The sequence below is a fragment of the Macaca thibetana genome, chromosome 1 (genome assembly GCF_024542745.1).
Source record: "Macaca thibetana thibetana isolate TM-01 chromosome 1, ASM2454274v1, whole genome shotgun sequence".
Taxonomy (NCBI): domain Eukaryota; kingdom Metazoa; phylum Chordata; class Mammalia; order Primates; family Cercopithecidae; genus Macaca; species Macaca thibetana.
The window spans coordinates 134783006-134805937 of NC_065578.1; the positions used below are offsets into that span (position 1 = coordinate 134783006).

General features: G+C 45.6%; 2 protein-coding genes across 41 annotated transcripts in view; one reads left to right on the forward strand and one right to left on the reverse strand.

Moving 5' to 3' along the window:
* Nucleotides 1–22932, reverse strand: part of OBSCN (obscurin, cytoskeletal calmodulin and titin-interacting RhoGEF) — a 166909-nt gene that overhangs the window by 105033 nt on the left and 38944 nt on the right. For 32 of the 40 annotated variants that reach the window (XR_007719250.1, XM_050757077.1, XM_050756959.1 and 29 more), the window contains 4 exons: nt 19859–20134; nt 12611–12886; nt 5449–5724; nt 1044–1319 (listed from right to left, as the gene is read on the reverse strand). The exons of 3 other annotated variants lie outside the window; for them this stretch is intronic. Coding sequence is in view for 36 of the 37 variants with exons in the window: in XM_050757077.1 (XP_050613034.1) it covers nt 1044–1319; nt 5449–5724; nt 12611–12886; nt 19859–20134 (1104 nt within the window). In the remaining variant the exon portion in view is untranslated. The remainder of the gene's footprint in view (nt 1–1043; nt 1320–5448; nt 5725–12610; nt 12887–19858; nt 20135–22932) is intronic. 5 more of the 40 variants (XM_050756941.1, XM_050756895.1, XM_050756950.1 and 2 more) reach the window with 4 other exon arrangements.
* LOC126936849 (40S ribosomal protein S10-like) lies at nt 18135–18696 on the forward strand. Its single transcript, XM_050759648.1, has one exon. The coding sequence runs from the start codon at nt 18146–18148 to the stop codon at nt 18641–18643; it is 498 nt and encodes a 165-aa protein (XP_050615605.1). The 5' UTR covers nt 18135–18145; the 3' UTR covers nt 18644–18696.

Here is a 22932-nt window from a genome sequence, read left to right on the forward strand (position 1 = left end):
CAAATTTACTTGCAGTGAGTATTTTTGGTATCTACACATCTGTAAGCCATTTTAGACATACATAACACCAACTGTTATGTGGCAGCACTCAGGGCTCAGGGTTGGAGTTTGAAGTTAAACTCTCCTAACAAACAACAGGAAAGTAAAGATCGTTCTCAGACTTCCTATGAATCAGCCAGAGAGGACAGGCACAGGACTTGTCAAGGAAACAGGATGATGTAAATATGGCTTCCCCAGTTAGCAGCTGCTACCACCGTAACTTAATTCTACCGGTGTGTGACTGTGCCATAAGCTACTTATTCCTATAACTTTTAAATCTATCCAAAGGGGAATTCGGACACAGAACATTTTAACAGAATGCAAAGGGAAATTGAGATTGGCTTCCGAAATGGAATTCCAGTGTCATGTGTGCACCTGCCAATGCGCTGCTCTTTACTCGTTTTGCACACACTAACGCTGTGGATCTGGGTTTTAATGAAGACTCAGACAGGGCTTCTACATCCACGGGGAAGGACAGAAGTGCGTCCCAGAACACTAAAAACTTTGGGAACCCAGTGTTCAGTGTTGATATAATTCCAAATAAGACTGTGTGGCTGGAATTTCCCTACACCCTGGCTGAACGAATTCAAATCTCTTTGCACAGGGAGAGCCCTCACGTGGGGCCAGATGAGGCCGTGCAGGGACTGCAGGAGCATCCCCGAGGGAGGGATTGTCTGGCCTACCACCATCTCGTGCATTAGATAGGACCAGAGTCCTGGACACCTCGGGACATCAGTGGTTTGGAGAAGGTACTGGGAAAATGTGACCCAGCATGTCTGCACGGAAACACCACCCAACATGGACAAGGAGGGCCGTGACCCTTCTGTTCACTCCCTTCCCACTAGGCAGCCCAGCTCCACCACAGGCATAAAAGTAGGAGATGAGAGGATGGGAGAAGTTAAGGGATGGAGTCTAATGGAAAGCCCACTGAGTCAGCAGTGGTTCTACTCCAGACACAGCAGCAGCTCCAAACAGGGCTCACTCAGCATCCCCAAAGCACTGACCTGTCACATGTAGGCGGAAGGAGAGCCGCTGACCCCCAGCCTCACAGCTGTATTCTCCAGCCTCTGTCTGGCCCACCTGCTGCACCACCAGCCTCCGTGTGCAGCCCACGGCCTCCACACGCACTTTCGAGCTGGAGCTCAGCTTCTTCCTGTCCTTGTACCATGTCACCTCCGTCTGGGCCTGGGCCACCTCGCAGCTCAGCGTGGCACTGGCACCCACCTCAGCCTGCAGCTCCCTGTGCGCCGGCTGCTCCTTGGCAAACACCACCTTGGGCTCTGGGGATGGACAAGGAGGGACACATGAGGTCAAAGATACTGCCCAGGTCAGGAAGACCACCCTAGGGTAGGAGGGCCCGGATAAGGAAGTAGGAGAAACAGAACCTTCCCCAGGCTCTGCACTGGCCATGTGGCCGGGAGAAATCCCACCGCCTCCCAGCACAAGAATCACAGTTTCTCCATCCACTGTGCACAGTGCCATGGGCTGTCCCAGGCGGGGCAGCAGTGACAGACTCCGTGCACGAGCTCCTCCAGCGCAGGGACTGGGGTCCTGATGCCTGCACAGCTCCCTTCACGGATATACCAGCGTCTCCCCCACGGGACTGCAGGGCGTGTCCTCACCACAGGGCCCCAGAATACTGAGTTTCCCAGTCCTGCCACTGTCAGGAGGATCAGTGTTGGCCTCTGCAGGGAAGGCCTGGGCTTTGTCATGCATTGCCTGGTGACATGCAAGGTGGAGCCCTTTCCACCACTTCTGGCCGTTACATCAGCTCTTCTGGGGTGTCACTCTTCAGGCTTCTGTCCAATTTTCAATAGCCTTTTCTGTCTTTTCCTTTCTTATTTTTAGGAACTCTTTATATATTTTAAATGCTAGCAAATGATAACTGTGTATTTGTAAACATCTTACCCATGTCCTTGACCTGCCTTTTCACTCTCAAATGATGTCTTGACAAATTAAAGTTGTAGTTTTAATGTAGGTAAATATACCATTGTTCCACTCTGTAGTTTTAAGAAATCTATCCTTTCCCTGAAGTTTTCAGCAATCTATGTTATCATCTAGGGGTTTTATGGTTTTACCTTTATACTCTGGCCTCTAACCTCCCTGGAACTTACTTTTTAGTGTGAAATAAGTTACTAGTCTAACTTTTTATAAGGTTAAAAAATCAAAGAACCATTTTTTTTTTCAGAAGATCATCCTTTCTCCACTGCCTGTTCAGGTGTGAAGGTTAAAAAAAAAAAAACACACACAAAACACAAAAACAAAAAAACAAGAAACAATAAAAGAGAGAATCCATGTATTTGGGTCTGATCATGAGCTCACGATTCTGTCCCTTTGGTCTGACAACTGTCCTTGTGTTGTGCCTGGCTGTCTCCATTCCTGCAGCTGATTGGTTCTTAATATCTGGTAGACAAATGCTCACAAGTGGCTCTTCAAGAGTGTGTTACTCCACTTGGCCTTCAGAATCTGCTTCTCAACCTTCACCTCCCCAAAGAAAAACATTTGCTTGGGTTTTGACTGGGTGTGAACATATTTGAGTCTTCCATGGGTTTCTATCTATTTATTTAGGTCTTCTTACTGTCTGCCAAAAATGTTTCACAATGGCCAGGCACAGCGGCTCACACCTGTAATCCCAGCACTTTGGGAGGCTGAGGTGGGAGGATTGCTTGAGTTTGAGCCCAATCTGGGCAAAATAGTGAGACCCTGTTGCTACCAAAAAAAATTCTTAAAAAATTAGCTGGGCGTGGTGGTGCATGGCCTATAGTCTCATCAAGTCAGGAGGCCGAGGTGGGAGGATCTCTTGAGCCCACCCACGAGGTCGAGGCTGCAGTGAGCCATGATTATACCACTGAACTCCACTCTGGGTGACACAGTGAGATCCTGACTCAAAAACAAAAATGTTTGACAATTTTCCTCCACTGAGATATTAAACATCTTTACTATACTTGATGCTTTTCATGCTCTTGTAAATCTTTTAAAATTTCACCTTACAACTGTGTTGCTAGTGTGTGTGTGTATGTGTACATACATACATATATACGTGTATTCTGCATGTTGAATTTCTATGTGATGTTTCTCAACTCTCATATTATTTGTTATTACTTATTATTTATCTTATTATTTATCTCTCTATCTTTTGGATTTTCTGAATTGATACTCATATCATCTGTGAATCCCACTTATGTTTTTCTCCAAGTGTTATACCTTTTCTTTTCCTTTCCTCCTTCCTCTGCTGTACAGTGCTGAATGGAAGTGGGGATGGTTGGTTTCCACGTGCTGATTCCTATCTCAAAGGCAAAGCTTTCAAGGTGCTCTTTAAATATGCAGTTACCTGGTGTTTTCTGCAGTACCATTGACCAAATTAAAGAAGGACACTTTATAATTTGTTAAAAATTTCATGACATGAATTGATGCTGAATTTTATCAAATATTACTTCTAAACTTTAATATTAAATTTAATCAAACACTGTATTCTGTATTTATTAAGATCACACAACTTTTTCATTGCATCCAATTACATCATCCTTTATACAGATTTGCATATTTCAAAAACTAAACCAGCCTTGCATTCTGGGACTACATCCTTCCTTAGAGGGTCTTGAGAGATAGCTAAATTCAGTTTGCTAATATTTTTTTTTGATATCCATAATGGATTGGTCTAAAATTTTAATTCTTGTTAACATTCCTTGTCCATATTATGATATCCATATTATAGTTCTTATTTTTCTTTTTTTTCTTTTTTGAGACAAGAGTCTCAATCTGTTGACCTAGCTGGAGTGCAGTGGCGCCATTATAGTTCACTGTAACTCCAACCTCCTGGGCTCAAGCAGTCCTCCCACCTCAGCCTCCCAAGCAGCTAGGACTTACAGGCACCCACTACAACACCCAGCTAATTTTTAAATTGTTTTTCAGAGACAGGGTTTTGCTGTGTTGCCCAGGATGATCTCGAACTCCTGAGCTCAAGTGGTCCTTCTACCTTGGCCTCCCAAAGTGTTGGGATTACAGGCATGAGCCACTGCCCTAGGCTATATCATGTTTCTACAAGACTATCTGGAGAGTATATCTGCTTTTCTGTTCCCTAGTAGAAGAATCTGTATGAACATAGAATAATTTATTTCCTAAATATTTAGTATAATTTAGCAGTAAAGCCACCAGGCTTACGTCTTTTGCTATGAGCAGATGGTTTTCATGGTTCAATTTTTTTAAGTTTCTAGGACTACTAGAGTTATCTATTTCTCTTTGTGTCACTTTTGATATATTTCTAGGAACTGGCCAAACTGTCAATATTTTTCAAATTTATTACTACAAAATTTATTACCACAAATATATTTCTACAAAATAATTTGTCATATTCTCTTAAAATTTGACAAACATACAGAGTGAGGTTTTGGGTGTATATACACCCCCCAAATCACTCTATGCTGATGCAGTAACAAACTGTTATATGGTGGCACCCAGAGGTCAGTGTGGGACCTACAGCCGGGGTTACTAAGACTGTCTTAATGAAAGGAAAATAAATTTGTTTCTCAGACTTCTCTATGAAGCAGCCATGGAGGCTCAAACACAGTAACCATTAGGAAATTCTATAAAATAAATACACATAACAAACAGAGGCTGCTACGAAGGGAACTCGCCTTTGACAAAGTGTGGTGGTGTCGCCTACTCTACTTACTCTTTTCTATTTCTGAATCAAACTACAAGGAGAACACTGACACCAAATACTCCAATTGAGGAGAAAAGGAAAACATGCTTTGTCTTAGAAACAGTATTCTAAGCCCATGGATGCACTGCACAGGCACGTCCCCACTGGGGCACCACTCCTTACGATTCACACAATCATAGCAAGTCAGGGATCTACATTTTGTAACATACGGGAAGAGGGAAGAGTGTCTCTCCTCTTCTAAAACTATGATAAGCCAAATTTTAGTTTTGGGAAAATTCCAAGGACAATCTGGTGACTGAAAACTCCCATTATCTTGTTTGGATGAAATGGGGGCAGCTCCCCTTCCCCTGGCGAGAGCCCTACGCTCTGTGGGGTGAGGATGCGGGAGCTGCCAGACATCCAACAACAGCACATTCACCTCTGTGCATGCGACAGACGCGAGGTTCACCTCAACCCCCAGCTCCAGGGGCAGTGAGACTCCTTGGACACCAAGAAAACTAGGAAGGTGCCCGCAGGTGTGACTGAGAACTACCAAGTACAAACACGTCTCCCGTTTTGCAGGAACAGGCCCTCTCCCTCCCAGGCACACCCCTCCCTTGGCCCAGCCACAGGGATGGAAATGGGAGTGGGAGGATGGGTAGCCCGAGACATGAAGGCTGAAGGAAAGTGCACAGAGATATGCTAGGGCTATGAGCCAGAACCACCATCACCTCTGAAGAGGCTCCTAGGGCCCCCAAAGCACTGACCTGCCACGTGCAGGCCGAAGGAGAGCCGCTGACCCCCGGCCTCGCAGCTGTACTCCCCAGCGTCTGCCTGGCCGACTTGCTGTACCACCAGCCTCCGTGTGCAGCCCACGGCCTCCATTCGCACTTTCGGGCTGGAGCTCAGTTTCTTCCCGTCCTTGTACCATGTCACCTCTGTCTGGGCCTGGGCCATCTCGCAGCTCAGCGTGGCACTGGTCCCCAATTCGGCCTGCACCTCTCTGCGCACTGGCTGCTCCTTGGCAAACACTGCCTTGGGCTCTGGGGAACGCAGGGATGCACAGGGTGACCACCACCATCTAGATCAGGAAGGCAGCACTGGGGAGAGAAGGCCTGGGCAGGGAGGCGGGAGGGAGAGAACCTTCCCCAGCCTCAGGCTCTGCACTGGCCATGTGGTCGGGAGAAGCCCCACCACCTCCCAGCACAAGCAACACAGTTTCTCCTTCCATTCTGCACGGCACCATGGGCTGTCCCAGGCAGGGCTGCCATGACAGATCCTCCAGGGCAGGGACTTGGGTCCTGACACCTGCACAGCTTCCCTCATGGATGTGCCACGGTCTACCCAGGGGACTGTGCAGGGCATGTCCTCACCCCGGGGCCCCAGAGTCTGAGACTCCCAGTCCTGCCACTGTCAGGAGGGTCAGCTCTAGCCGCTGCAGAGACGGCCTGGGCCTCCTGTGGCTTCCTGGGTCCCTGTCAGGAAGACTGTCAAGCTGAGCGCCTTCTGATGGTTTGGGGACAGAGTCTTCGCTCTTCTGTGGTGTCACTGTTAAAGTGTTTTGCCCAATTTTCTTTTCTTTTCTTTTTTTTTTTTTGAGACAGGCTCTCACTCTGTCACCCATGCTGGAGTGCACTGGTGTGATCATAGCCCACTGCAGGTTCAATCCTTAGGCTCAAGACATCCTCCCACCTCGGCCTCCCAAGGAGCTTGAGACTACAGGCATGCATCACTATGCCTAGCTCTTTTATTTTTTATTTTCTAGAGGCAGGGTCTTGCTATGTTGCCCAGACTGTTCTCAAATTCCAGGGCTCAAGCAATCCTCCTGCCTTGGCCTCTCAAAGCGTTTGGGTTACAGGCATGAGCCACCATGCCCAACCCCAATTTTCAGTAGCACTGTCTTTTACATATTTATTTTTAGGAACTTCATATACTTAAAAGCTATGTATGTTACAAACATCTTCTCTATCTCTGTGCCTTGCCCTTTCACTCCTGTATGAAAATTCTCTGATGAAATAAAGTGATCAGTTTTATTGCAGGCAAATAATCATTCATCCTGTGTGGCTAGTGCATTCAGGTTCTGTTCAAAACATCTTCTATTACCCAGAGGTCGCCAGATAATCTATATTATCTATATTATCTGGTAGGAGCTGTTCTACCCACATATTGAGTTGATTTCTTGTATGGGGAGGTAGACACCCAATTTTATTTTATTTTTGCGAACAGTTAATTGTCTTAGCACCATCTGTGAAAAGATCACCCTTCCTCTACACCTCCCCCTAGCACCAGGGTAAAAAATAAAGAAAGGGAGGAGGAATCTGGTTCCATCAAAGCTGTTTTGAGCTCAGTATTCAATTATTTTGGTCTGTTGATCTCTTTCTGCCTTTGGGTCCAGGTATCTGGATCACCACTGCTTTAGAGGACACTCTGCTGTCTGGTACAGCAAAGGCCCTCACACTGTGTTCTTCAAGGGTAGCTTGGCTCTGCTTGGCCTTTGCTATGTGCTTGTCAGTATTCTCTCATCCAACAGAACTATGGTTGACTGGGATTTATACTTTCAGGTCTTCCACAGCCTTTTAACTATTTATTGAGATCTTTTTTACTGTCTCTCAACAATGTTTAATAATTTCCCCCCCACAAACCATCTAAAGATCTTTTGTTGGCTTGCAATTGGTAACTACAAGACTTTGGATGGTACCGGAAATCTCTTAAAACATTATTTTCCATCTACTTGTTTCTGGTACATAGATCTAGAAGTGTTTTCTGTATATTGATTTTTTTATGTGATAACCATTCCCAAATGTCTTACTAATAATTAGGGGTTTTTTTGGACTTTCTAAATTAATAACCATATCATCTGTGAGTTGCATGTTTTATTTTCCAAGTTTTACACCTTGTACTTTCTTTTCCTCCTCTGTCTGCTATACAGTGTTGGAAGAAGTGGTGATGGATGGAGTCCTTGTCCTGTTTCCAATCTCAAAGGCGACACTTTCAAGGTTTCATGTTTGTGTAATATTAACTTGTTTTCTTTATACTATTGCTTATGAAATTAAGGAAAAAATGTTTTTATTTAGAGTTTGTTAAGAATTATGAGACATGAATTGATGCTAAATTTTTCCAAATTTTTTTTTGCATATTTATGATGTTGTACTTTATCCATTGCTTTTAGTCTCCATATTGGGGTAATCACATTCGTTTTTCTTTCAATCTATTAATGTCACATTTTGTACTGATTTTCAAATGTTTCTCATGTTAAACCAGCCTTGCACTACTGGACTATGACTTTTGTCATTGTGTGTTATCCTCTTGATAAATTGCTGAATTCAGGGTGCTAATACTTAGTTTAAGATAATGAGCCTTGACACTGATAAGAGATTGGCCAATTTTAATTCTTCATATTCACCCTGTCAGAGCTTTGTATTAATGATATTTACCTACATTAAACGAGATAGAGCACTGAGGTCCTTTTTCAATACTCTAGAGGAATGTGTATGAACATGGAATAATTTCTTTCTATAATATTTGGTACAGTTTACAGTAGAGCACTGGGGTAATCTTCTATGAGAAGATTATTTGTTGCATTTCTATAAAAGGTTATAGGACTGTTCAACTTACCTATTTTTACTTTTGATATAGTTTTGAAGAAATTGATCAATTTGCCAAAACTTTTCAAATTTGATTGCATAAATAATAGGGCCGGGCATGGTGGCTCACCCCTGTAATTAGAGCACTTTGGGAGGCCGAGGCAGGTGGATCACCTGAGGTCAGGAGCTCAAGACCAGCCTGGTCAACATAATGAAACCCTGTTTCTGCTAAAAATACAAAAAAATTAGCTAGGCATGGTGGTGCATGCCTGTAGTCCCAGCTACTCAGGAGGCTAAGGCAGAAGAATCACTCGAACCCAGGAGGCAGAGGTTACAGTGAGCCAAGATCGCACCACTGCACTCCAGCCTGGGTGACAGAGCGAGACTCCATCTCAAAATAATAATGGCATGTTCTCACATAACAACATTTCCAGTACCTACAAAGTGGGGTTTCTGGCATCTATACACCCCCACAAACTCCTAGATGCTGATGTGACACCAGTATTAAGTGTCAGTACCTATGAACAAGTGTGTGACTGCACTCCATCTCCATCCAACAAAAGACTCTCTTACTAAAAGAAAATAAAGCTGGTTCTCAGATTTCTCTATCAACTAGCCATGAATTATTAGAATGGTATGAAACACATACTGCTTTATCTGTCAGTGGCTGCTGTGTAGTAATTCATCTTTAAAATGTGTGTTGATGTAGCTTGATTTGTTTATTCCTCTTCAGTTTTAAATATACAAAATTAAACTAAGGGAAGTTCAGTCACAGAATGTTCTGACATAAGAGCAAATGAAAACAACATACACTTTCAGAAGATAATTCCAAACCTCACAGTGGTGTATCGCAGTCCAAATCCACCAATTCCCAGCTCTGTATTTATTCTGTAGGCAGTATAATAAAAACAAGCCGGGTATAGTGACTCACACCCGTAATCCCAACAGTTTGAGAGGCCAAGGCGGGTGGATCACTTGAAGCCAGAAATTTGAGACCAGCCTGACCAGCATGATGAAACCCCATCTCCACTGAAAATACAAAAATTAGCCAGATGTGGTGGCAGGCGCCTGTAATCTCGGCTACTTGGGAGGCTCAGGCAGGAGAATTGCTTGAACCCAAGAGGCAGAGGTTTCAGTGAGCTGAGATTGTGCCACTGTACTCCAGCCTGGGTGACAGACTCTATCTCAAAAACAACAACAACAACAACAACAAAAAACCCAGGATATAGATTTTGCCACATGTGGGTTCACAGTGACCTTTTATGCCCATAAGAAAGATGAGAAGAGGGTCCCTGAACACCTAAAACTTGGATAATCCAAAGTTCAAATCATGAGATAATTTCAAGAATGATTGTGTGGCTGAAATTTGCCCTTATCCTGGTTCAATGGAATTCAACCATCTCTCCATAGGGAGAGCCCTCAGGTCGTGCTGGTGAGGCTGGGTGCAAGCTCTCAGATGGCCTCAGGTGAGAGACATCTGGTCTACTTCAGCCTCCTGTAGCAGCCCCCTCAGTTCCATTGAGCCAAAGGGCGGGACACCTGGGAGCACCTGTGGGTTCTGACTGGGTGCTGGGAATATATGAACAGCATTACTGCCTGTAAACACAACTCACAGTGTCTCCTGTACACACTCATCCCTTCTGGCCAACCTCGGGCCAGCCATGGGTAGGAAAACGGCAGCTAGGATTACGAGAGACTTCCAGAGATGAACTCTAGTGGAAAGAGTACTGGGGTCTATCAGCCAATCTCATCATCACCTCCACACAAGGTAACTCAGCATCCCCAAAGCATTGACCTGCCACGTGCAGGCTGAAGGAGAGCTGCTGGCCCCCAGCCTCACAGCTGTACTCTCTGGCATCTGCTTGGCCTGCCTGCTGCACCACCAGCCTCCATGTGCAGTCTGCAACCTCCACATGCACTTTCGAGCTGGAGCTCAGCTTCTTCCTGCCCTTGTACCACATCACCTCTGTCTTGGCCTGGGCCACCTCACAGCTCAATGTGGCACCAGCCCCTGCTTCAGCCTGCGCCTCCCTGTGCGCTGGCTGCTCCTTGGCAAACACTGCCTTGGGCTCTGGGGAAGGCAGGGATGCACAGGGTGACCACCACCATCTAGGTCAGGAAGGCAGCACTGGGGAGAGAAGGCCTAGAAGGGGACATGCGAGGGACAGATGCTCTCCAGGCTCTACACCACTGCCTACCAGTACAAGGAACACAGTTTCTCCATTCATTCTCCATGGAGGATCTGTCACACCCCCAGGGCACCCTGCAGAACAGTAGCATGTTCCTGTGGTCCCTGCTGCTTGGGAGGCTGGTCTCGAATGCCTGAGCTCAAGCCATCCTTCTGCCTCAGCCTCTCGAAGTGCTAGGATTACAGGTATGAGTCACCGTGCCAGGCCTGATGCTAAATTTTATCAAAGAGCTGTTCAGAATTTATGATGTTAAATTTTATCAAACTTTTCTTCTGCATTTATTGAGATAATCATACTGTTTTTCTCTTTCAATCTGTTTGACATTTTCTGATGTTTTGAATATTGAACCAGTACAGCATTTCTAAATTATGCCTTTTATCATAGTGCATTTTCCTTTTGACATACTGATCATACCACTTTGAAAATATATTGTTGAAGCATTGGCCTACATATCCATAATGATTGGCCTGTAATTTCAAATCGTTATACTGTTCTTGTCATAATTGGTATCTATGTTATGCTATCCACATAAAACAGATTCAAGAGTGTATCTTCTCATTCTATTCTCTGAAAGGATCTCTAAGAACATGAAATAATTTGTTTTCAGGATATCTGGTATAATTTATCAGTAGATCCACTGGGCTTAGACCTTTTATAAAAATATTTGTATCACTGGTTCCACTTAATTAAAAGCTATAGGACTATCTGAGTTGTCTGTTTCTTCCTGTGTAACTTTTTCATATAGTTTTCTCTAAGAAATTGGCAATTCTCCAAAACTTATAAAATGTATTACCATTAAATAATTTATCGCACTCTCTTAACACAATATTTTAGAAAGATACATAGTGGGCTTTTTTGGTATCTATACACAACTACAAATGACTATATACTGATAGAATGCCAAGCTCTCAAGGGTTGGCATTTGGGAGTCAATATAGTACCATAACCTTTTTCTCTCTGATATTTAGCCTGGTTTTTTGTTATTGTTGTTGTTGTTTTTATTTTTTATTTTTTCCAGAACAGGGTCTCACTCTGTCGCCCAGGCTGGAGTGCAGTGGTGTGATCATGGCACACTGCAGCCTGGAACTCCTGGGCCCAAGTGATCCTCCTGCCTCAGCCTCCTGAGTAGCTAGGACTACAGGCATGTGCCACTTCATCCAGCTAATTTCTGTATTTTTTGTAGAGACGAGGTCTTGCTATAGTGCCTAATTTGGTCTCAAACTGCTGGGATCAAACAATCCTCCTGCCTCGACCTCCCAAAGTGCTGGGACTACAACAGTCATGTGCCACTATGCCCAGGCCAGACTCTTTTAACAAAATATATACATATCTTAGGTGTGCTGAGATAGCTTAAGCTCTTTCTTCCTTTCTACTGCTAAATTCATAAATCAGACTCCAAGGGGGAATTCTGACTTAGAATGTTGTAACTAGAGACAAAAGGAAAGCCAGATTAGCCTTAAGAAGAACACTTGGAATCTCACAATTGTATCCCAGGGGCACAGTCACCAGCCCTCTGGGCTGGGATTTTTTGCACAGACACTGCAAGAAAACAAGGACCGAGATTTTGCCACGTATAGGTGCACAGTGAGCTTCTAAAGCTTCTAGATCCATGAAAAAAAAAGGAAAGAGTCTCCTGGGACACCAAAAGCTTTGATGCTCCGAAGTTCAGTCTGGAGAGAATTCCAACTGGGACTGCATGGGCAGAATTTCCCCTATGTGGTTCATATGAATTCAAAATGTCTCTCATGGGCTAGAAGCCCCACATGGTGCTGAAGGGAGGCAGGCGGGAGATACTGGATGATAGAAAGGACACCCCACTTTCCCAGGGGAGGCACCTGGTCCACCTCAGACCACAGGGCCAGATAGTGCCAGGGGCCTAGACACCAAAGAGCACGGGGGTTTGGGGCAGGGGCTCAGTGTGATGAGGCTGCACTGCATGGGAACGCCGCTCCAAGTGCACCACAGGGCCTGGCCCTCCCTGTACCCTCCCATCCAGCCAAGCCTGGCCCAGCCACAGGCATGAACCTGGTAAGTGAGGGCATGGAGAAGTGGAGAGGTGGAGTCTCATGGAAAGGGCACTGGGGGCCGTGAAGTCCATCAGCCAGTCTCATCATCACCTCCACACAAGGTCACTCTCCATCCCCCAGAGTACTGACCTGCCACGTGCAGGCGGAAGGAGAGCCGCTGGCCCCCCGCCTCGCAGCTGTACTCCCCAGCGTCTGCCTGACCCGCCTGCTGCACCACCAGCCTCCGTGTGCAGCCCTCGGCCTCCACATGCACTTTCGAGCTGGAGCTCAGCTTCTTCCCGTCCTTGTACCACATCACCTCCATCTGGGCCTGGGCCACCTCGCAGTTGAGCGTGGCGCTGGCCCCCGCCTGGGCCTGCACCTCCCTGTGCACCAGCTGCTCCTTGGCAAACACCGCCTTGGGCTCTGGGGAAGGCAAAATGCACAGGGTGACCACCACCATCTAGGTCAGGAAGGCAGAACTGGGGAGAGAAGGCCTGGAAGGGGAGGTGCGAGGGACAGATGCTCTCCAGGCTGCACCACCACCTCCCAGCACAAGGAAGCTTCTCCATCTATTCTGTACGGTGCCACAGGCTGTCCTTGGTAGGGTGGCTGTGACAGATCTTGCATGCACGAGCTCATCTGGGGCAGGGATTGGTGTCCTGATGCCTGCACCCTTCCCCTCATGAATGGAGCAAGGGTCTCCCCATGCGGCTGTGCAGGGCGCATCCTCACCACAGAACCCCAGTCCTGAGGCTCCCGCTCCTGCCACTGTCAGGACGGTCAGCTTTGGCCTCAGTGGGGTGTGTCACTGTGGCTTTCTTTATTGTTCTACGGCTCACAGGGCTGAGCATCTTTCTAGAGGATTGGCCATTCCTGTTTGCTCCTCTGTAGTGTCACTACTCAATTCTATCCCATTATTAATAGCACTATCTTGTCTTTATTCACTTTAAGGCAGCAGTCCCCAACATTTTTGGCAGCAGGGACCAGTTTCATGGAAGACAATTTTTCCACAGATGGAGGTCTGGGGGACAGTTTCGGGATGAAACTGTTCCACTTCAGATCATCAGGCATTAGATTCTCGTAAGGAGCACAACCTAGATCCCTCCCATGCACAGTTCACAATAGGGTTCATGTTCCTATGAGAATCTAGTGCTGCTGCTGATCTGACAGGAGGCAGAGCTCAGGCAGGAATGCTCACCTGCCACTCACCTCCTACCGTGTGGCCCAGTTCCTAACAGGCCACAGAACAGTACTGGTCCACAGCCTAGGGGTTGGGGACTCCGGCTTTAAGGTCTTCTTTATATATTTAAATGTTAGAGAGGTCAGAATTATGTACTTTGTATCTTCCCTACCTGTGTGACTTGGGTTTTCATCTTTTACGGCGTCTTCTGCTGAATCAGACATTTTAGTTTTAATTTACTCAAATACATCGATCTTGTCCATTGTGGTTAGGGCATTCGTGTACTATTTAAACACTTCCTTAAACCCTAAATTCTATAGATAGCCTATGCTTACCGTCTTGGGGTTTATGGTTTTACCTTTTACCCTGAGGTCTCTAACCCACCAGGAGCTGACTCTCGCACATGCTATGAATTACCAATATGCTTTAATTCTTCCCATATGTTTAAATGGTCCACACACTAGTTATGAAAACACTATCCTTGGCCAGGTGCAGTGGTTCACACCTGTAATCCCAGCACTTTGGGAGGCCAAGGTGGGCAGATCACAAGGTCAGGAGATCGAGACCATCCTGGCTAACATGGTGAAACCCCGTCTCTACTAAAAATACAAAAAAAATTAGCCAGGTGTGGTGGCAGATGCCTGTATTTCCAGCTACTCAGGAGGCTGAGGCAGGAGAATGGCGTGAACCCAGGAGGCGGAGCTTGCAGTGAGCCCAGATCGCACCACTGCACTCCAGCCTGGGCAACAGAGCTAGACTCCATCTCAAAAAAAAAAAAAAAGAAAAAGAAAAAAGAAAACACTATCCTTTCTCTATTTCTTGCACAGATGCTATGGTAAAAAAAAAAAAAAAAGGGGGGGGGGATGTCCAGAGATCATCGATGCATGGGACTATTTCTGAGTTCACTATTCCATTTCTTTGTTCTGATACCTAACCATTCGTTGAAATCCATTGTCTTAATTACTGTAACTTTACAATAATTTTTGACATCTGGTACAGTCATGCTCATACTTTGATTTTCTTTTCATTCCCCCACAAAAAAAATTGTTTGGATCCTGATTGTTAATGAACATATTTTAATTTTTTCATGAATTTCTATCCATTTAATTAGATTTCTTAATGGTCTTGCAAAACATACAATAATTTCCTAGTCCCTCCCCAGGCTTTAAACATCTTTATTAGACTTTGAATTAGAAACATTGTAATTTTGATGCTACTGTAAGTCTTTTCAAATTTCATTTTGCAACTGTTTACTGCTGTATATAGATACAGAAATGTTTTCTGTGTGTTGATTTTTTTTTTACAGGATAATCATTCTCAACAATGTTACTTAGTCTACTAAGTTCTCTATTGGATTTTCCAAGTTGATGGTCATATCATCAGTAAATTTCACTTTTACTTTTTCCAAGTGCTATGCCTTTTGCTTTATCTTCCTCCTTACCCTTACATACAATGTTGGATACAAGTGGTGACACTGCCCTGTCTCCTCTGAATCAAACCTTTGAAGGTTCACTCTGAGTGGGATCCTAGTGGTGCTTCTGCAGTATCATTTATCAAATTAAGGAAAAACACTTCTATAAAGTTTGTTAAGAATCCTATGATAGTGCTAAATTTTCTCAAATATATCTTCTAGATTTTATCAAATACTTTTAATCTGCATTTATTGAGATAACTATATCATTTTTCATTCAATCTGTTAAGGTCAAGCTTATTATACTGACCTAATGCTTCTAAAGCCAACTAGCCTTGCATTCTGGGACCAGGATCTTCAACAGAGTGCACTGTCTTCTTGATACGTTGCTGAATGCCATTTGCTAATATTTTGTTTATGATTGTGTTCTTGATATCGATAATGACAAATCCATACAGATTGGTCTACAATTTAGTTCTTCCCACTTCCTTTGTCAGATTTTGGTGTTAATGTTACACTATCTACATAAAATGATGGCCTGGACATGGTGGCTCACACCTGTAATCCCAGCACTGTGGGAGGCCAAGGCAGGTGGATAGCTTGAACCTAGAAGTTTGAGACTAGCCTGGGCAACATGGCAAAACCCCGTCTCTACTGAAAAAAAAAATACAAAAAAATAGCCAGCATACATGCTATTTTTGTGCTGGTGGTGCATGCCTGTAATCCCAGCTTCTTGGGAGGCTGAGGTGGGAAAATCACTTGAACCCAGGAGGCAGAGGCTGCAATGAGCCGAGATCCTGCCACTGCACTCTAGCCTGGACAATAGAGTGAGGGCCTGTCTCAAAAAAAAAAAAAACATAAAATGGCATATGGAGTCCATCTCCTTTTACTATTCTCCAGAACAATATTCATGAATATGGAATAACTGCTTTCCAGAATATTTGAAACAGTTTACTAGAAAATTATTGGATTTAAAATATTTTTTTACTACTGCCTCCATCTATTTAAAACTTATAGGACTATTTAAGTTTTATGTATCCTCTTATGTGAGTTTTCATGTAATTTACTAGGAATTAGCCAAATAGTCCCAACTCTTCAAATTTATTACATGAAACATCTTGTCATATTCTCCGAAAATAACTTCACAAATATATACAGTGGGATTTCTGTTATCTATATATATATCCACATAACACTGATGCTGATGTAATACCAAACTTATGTGTTAGCACCCAGAGGTCACCATGGGACTTCAGCCCACCCCTATTTGGCATCAACACTCTCCCTTTTTTTTTTCTGAAAGAAAATTAATTGTATTTATCAGGCTTCCCTATGTACCAGCCAAGAGAACACAGACATACACAGCAGCAAACACACTGGACTTACTGGTGAGACATTTGCATTCCAGAGGATGGGAAATAAATCTGACTAAAATTTAGGGACCTTCTACCTCAGTAAAATGTCTAGAGGTCCAGTGGTGTGGGGCCTGTCAAGATATTCCTTCTAAGGTGAAGGATAAGTTGCTGCATTTGGCCCCTCCTACAACCAAGAAAGAGGCACAATGCCTATTCGGATTTTGGAGGCAACACATTCCTCATCTGGGTGTGTTACTCTGGACCATTTATCAAGTGACCCAAAAGGCTGCCAGTTTTGAGTGGGGTCCAGAACAGGAGAAGGGTCTGCAACAGGTCCAGGCTGCTGTGCAAGCTGCTCTGCCACCTGGGCCATATGACCCAGCAGATCCAGTGGTGCTTGAGGTGCCAGTGGCAAATAGGGATGCTGTCTGGAGCCTTTGGCAGGCCCTCACAGGTGAATCAGAGTGGAGGCCTCTAGGATTTTGGAGCAACACCCTGCCATCTTCTGCAGGTAACTACTCCCATTTTGAGAGACAGCTCTTGGCCTGTTACTGGGCTTTGGTGGAAACTGAACAATTGACTATGGATCATCAAGTCACCATGTGACTTGAACTGACTGTCATAACCTGGGTGCTTTCTGACCCATCTAGCCATAAAGTTGGGCATGCACAGCAGCATTCTATCATCAAATGGAAGTGGTATATACATGATAGGGCTAGAGTAGATCCTGAAGGCCCAAGTAAGTTACATGAGGAAGTGGCTCAAGTGCCCATGGTCCCCACTCCTGCCACCCTGCCTTCTCTCCCCCAGCCTGCACCAATGGCCTCATGGGGAGTTCCCTATGATCAACTGACAGAGAAAGAGAAGACTAGGGCCTGATTCACAGATGGTTCTGCACGATATGCGGGCACCACCCAAAGGTGGACAGCTGCAGCACTACAGCCTCTTTCTAGGACATCCCTGAAGAACAGTGGCTAAGGGAAATCTTCCCAGTGGGCAGAACTTCAAGCAGTGCACCTCGTTGTGCACTTTGCTCGAAGGAGAAATGGCCAGATGAGTGATTATACACTGATTCATGGGCTGTAGACAATGGTTTGGCTGGATGGTCAGGGACCTGGAAGAAGCGTGATTGGAAAATTGAGGAAAAGGTATGTGGATGCACCTCTCTGAGTGGTCACAAACTGTGAAGATATTTGTATCTCATGCGAGTGCTCACCAAAGGGTGACCTCAGCAGAGGAGGATTTTAATAATCAAGTGAATAGGATGACTCGTTCTGTGGACACCACTCAGCCTCCTTCCCCAGCCACCCCTGTCATCACCCATGAACAAAGCGGCCATGGTGGCAGGGATGGAGGTTACACGTGTGCTCAGCAGCATGGACTTCCACTCACCAAGGCGGACCTGACTAAGGCCACTGCTGAGTGCTCAATTTGCCAGCAGCAGAGACCAACAATGAGCCCTCGATATGGCAACATTCCTCAGGGTGATCAGACATCCGCTTGATGGCAGGTTGATTACATTGGACCTCTTCCATCATGGAAAGGGCAATGGTTTGTCCTCACCAGAATAGACACTTACTCCAGATATGAGTTTGTCTATCCTGCACACAACACTTTGGCCAAGACTACCATCCATGGATTCACAGAATGCCTTATCCACCGTCATGGTATTCCACACAGCATTGTCTCTGACCAAGGCACTCTATGGTTAAAGAAGTGTGGCAGCAGCCACCGAGATGTTGATGCCTAAGAAGAACCGGATTGCCATTTACGAACTCCTTTTTAAGGAAGGAGTCATGGTGGCCAAGAAGGATGTCCACATGCCTAAGCACCCGGAGCTGGCAGACAAGAATGTGCCCAACCTTCATGTCATGAAGGCCATGCAGTCTCTCAAGTCCCGAGGCTACGTGAAGGAACAGTTTGCCTGGAGACATTTCTACTGGTACCTTACCAATGAGGGTATCCAGTATCTCCGTGATTACCTTCATCTGCCCCCGGAGATTGTGCCTGCCGCCCTATGCCGTAGCCGTCCAGAGACTGGCAGGCCTCGGCCTAAAGGTCTGGAGGGTGAGCGACCTGTGAGACTCACAAGAGGGGAAGCTGACAGAGATACCTACAGACAGAGTGCTGTGCCACCTGGTGCCGACAAGAAAGCCGAGGCTGGGGCTGGGTCAGCAACTGAATTCCAGTTTAGAGGCGGATTTGGTCGTGGACGTGGTCAGCCACCTCAGTAAAATTGAAGAGGATTATTTTGCATTGAATAAACTTACAGCCAAAAAACCTTAAAGTAAAAAAAAAAAAAAAAAAGAAGTGTGGCAGTGGGCTCATGCTCATGGAATTCACTGGTCTTACCATGTTCCCCATCATCCTGAAGCAGGTGGACTGATAGAACAGTGGAATGGCCTTTTGAAGTCACAATTCCAAAGCCAGCTAGGTGACAATACTTTTCAGGGCTGGGGTAAAGTTCTCCAGAGGCTGCGTATGCTCTGAATCGGTGTCTAATATATGGTACTGTTTCTCCCATAGCCAAGATTCACGAGTCCGGGAATCAAAGGATAGAAGTGGAAGTGGCACCACTCACCATCACCCCTAGTGACCCACTAGCAAAATTTTTGCTTCCTGTTCTCATGACATCACCTTCTGCTGGCTTAGAGATCTTAGTTCCGGAAGGAGGAATGCTGCCACCAGGAGACACAACAACGATCCCATTAAACTGGAATTTAAGATTGCCACCTGGCCACTTTGGGCTCCTCCTACCTTTAAGTCAACAGGCTAAGGGAGTTACATTGTTGGTTAGGGTGACTGACCCAAACTATCAAGATGAAATCAGTCTACTACTTCACAATGGAGGTAAGGAGGCATGTGTGTGGAATATAGGCAATTCCTTTGGGCGTGTCTCAGTATTACCATGCCCTGTGATTAAGGTCAGTGGGAAACTACAACAGCCCAATCCAGGCAGGACTACAAATGATCTAGACCCTTCCGGAATGAAGGTTTGGGTCACTCCACCAGGAAAAAAATTAAAATATCTCTCGCTGACCAGAACCAGCATGTGCTGCTGGGTGAGGGCATATGGTAGCTGCCAGAGCATATACTGAGAGGATATTCACAGAACCCCAGGAGAGAGACGCCTGGTCAACCTCAGAACCCGACAAGGGAGATCCAGAGTCCCAGATGTCAAGGAGCACCAGAAAGGTTCTGGGCAGGTGCTGGGAACGAGTGGCTGAGCATTATAAAGTGCAAACACGCCTCCGGGTTTGCAGATACAGCCCCTCTGCCTCCCATGCACACCTCTCTCTCGCCCCAGCCACAGGGATGGAAATGGAAGCAGGAGGATGGGAAGCCCGAGACATGAAAGCTGAAGGAAAGTGCACAGAGATATGCTGGGGCTACGAGTCAGAACCACCATCACCTCTGAAGAGGCTCCTCGGCGCCCCCAAAGCACTGACCTGCCACATGCAAGCGGAAAGAGAGCTGCTTGCCCCCGGCCTCGCAGCTGTACTCCCCGGCGTCCGCCTGGCCTGCCTGCTGCACCACCAGCCTCCGTGTGTAGCCCACGGCCTCCATTCGCACTTTTGAGCTGGAGCTCAGCTTCTTCCCATCCTTGTACCATGTCACCTCTGTCTGGGCCTGGGCCATCTCACAGCTCAGCGTGGCACTGGCCCCCGCCTCGGTCTGCACCTCCCTGTGTGCTGGCTGCTCCTTTGCAAACACCACCTTGGGCTCTGGGGAAGGCAGGGATGCACGGGGTGACCACCACCATCTAGACCAGGAAGGCAGCACTGGGGAGAGAAGGCCTGGGCAGGGAGGCGGGAGGGAGAGAACCTTCCCCAGCCTCAGGCTCTGCACTGGCCATGTGGTCGGGAGAAGCCCCACCACCTCCCAGCACAAGGAACACAGTTTCTCCATCCATTCTGCATGGTGCCATGGGCTGTCCCAGGCAGGGCTGCCATGACAGATCCTCCAGGGCAGGGACTGGAGTCTTGACGCCTGCACAGCTCCCCTCACAGATGTGCCGGGTTCTCCCCAGGCGACTGTGCAGGGTGCGTCCTCACCCCAGGGCCCCAGAGTCTGAGGCTCCCGCTCCTGCCACTGTCAGGAGGGTCAGCTCTGGCCTTTGCGGGGAGGGCCTGGGCCTCCCGTGGCTTCCTGGGGCCCTGTCAGGAGGACTGAAAGCTGGCTGCCTTCTGATGGTCTGGGGATGGAGTCTTCACTCTTCTGTGGAGTCACTGTGCAAGTGCTTTGTCTGACTTTCAATAGCACTGTCTTTCTTTTACACTTTCATTTTAAGATCTCTTTTTACATTGAAATACTAGAGCAGTGACCATTAGCATGTTAGAAATATCTTCCTTTTCTGTGTAGCTTGCCTTTTCATTCTCTTATGGTGTCTTCCAAAGAATCAAAAATTTTAATTTTAATGTATTCAAATATATCAAATGTGTTTCATTGTGATCAGGGCATGTGTGTTCTGTTTAGGAAGTCATGCTTTACTCTGAAATCACCAGAAACATCTCTGTTTTCCTCTAAGACTTGTATGGGTTTCCCCAGGATTCTGGCATCTCTAACCAACTGGAGTTGACTTTGTGTGTGGTTGAGATCCTGGTCTGATGTATTTCCCATGTGGTTTAATGATCCAAATCTTTTTTTTTTCCTTTTATTTTCTGAGACAAGGTCTCACTCTGTCACCCAGAGCGGAGTGCAGTGATGCAATCATAGCTAACCGCAGCTTCAGTCTCCTGAGTTCAAGCCATCCTCCCACCTCAGCTTCCCAAGTAGCTGGGACTACAGGTACATGGCACCACAGCCAGCTACTTTTTTTTCAATTTCTTTAGAGATGGGATCTTGCTTTGTTGCCCAGGCAGGAATGCAGTGGCGTGATCATAGCCAACTGCAGCCTCCAACTCCTGGGCTCAAATGATCCTCCTGCCTCAGCCTCCCAAGTAGCAGGGACTTACAGGTGCACACCACCATGCCTGGGTAATACGACTTTCTTCATAGCATACTATTCTCTTAGTATATTGCTAAATATATATTAATAATATGTTGTTTAAGATTTTGTCCTTGCTATCCATAATAGGTTGGCCTATTTTTAATTCTTCTTACTTTGTATCAACGTTATGCTACCTACATGAAACAAATCAGAGAGTGCATCTCTTCATTGTATTCTCTAGAAGAATCTCCATGAACATGGAATAATTTATTTGCAGATTGTTTGGTACAATTTACTGTATAGTTATTAGATATTGCTTAGAAATTTACTGGTGAAAACATTTTTTGTTACTAGTCCCATTTATTTAAAAGTTATAGGACTATCTGAGCTGTCTATTTCTTCTTATGTTACTTTTTATATACTTTTTAAACAATTTAACAATTTGTTGAACCTGTTCATATTTATTACCAATAAATAATTTGTCATACTCTCCTAAAATAGCACTTTAGAAAGACACATAGTGGGTTTACTGGCATCTATAACCACCCACAAACCACTGCACAGTGGTAATACCAGACTGTCATGTGTTGGCCCCCAGGCATCAACATGGGGCTGCAGCCCACAGATCTCTGATGTGAAGATTCTCTTAATGAAAAGAAAATAAATGTGGTTTCAGAATTCTCTATGACCCAGTCAGGAAAAGCCACAACATAATTACTGGGAAATGCTACTGAATAAATACTGCTTTTGTCAGTTAGGGGCTGCTTGATATGGTTTGCCTCTGTGTCCCCACCCAACTCTCACCTTGAATAGTAATAATCACCACGCTGCAATGGTGGGACCAGGTGGGGGTAATTGAATCATGGGGGCAGTTTCCCTCATGCTGTTCTCGTAATAGTAAGTGACTACTACCAAGATCTGATGGTTTTATAAGGAGCTCCCTTCTTCACTCGGCACTCATTCTTTCTCCTGAAGCCCTGTGAAGAGGTGCCTTCCACCATGATTGTAAGTTTCCTAAGGCCTTGCAAGTTTCCTGAGGCCTTCCCAGCCATGCAGAACTGTGAGTGAATTAAACCTCTTTCCTTACCCACTCTCGGGTATGTCTTTATTAGCAGTGTGAGAACAGACTAATACAATGCTACTATTGCATCTCAGTTGTATCAGTGCCTGGTGATGTCATCTAAGCTACTTATTCCTTTCCATTTCTCAATTTAAAAATCAAGCTCCAAGGAGAATCTGACATATTCTAACTAAAAACAAAGGAAAACAAGAGTTGTTTTTGGCAGAGAATTCCAGACCTCATGGGTGCATATCACAGGCTCATATGTACAAATCCATGCTGCTGTTTTACTTGACACAGACACTGCAACAAACATGGATCTAGGTTTTGCTACCTGTGGGTGCACAGCTAACTTCCATGTCCATGCAAAAGAAGGGAGAAGGTCCCAGGACATCGAAAATCAGATAATCCACAGTGTGATACTGAGATAATTCCATGTATGGTTGTGTGGCTGAAATTCCCCTTTCTCCCAGCTGAGTTAAATTCAAACATCTGTCACTAGGGAGAACAAGCATGCGGGCATGTGGGAGCTG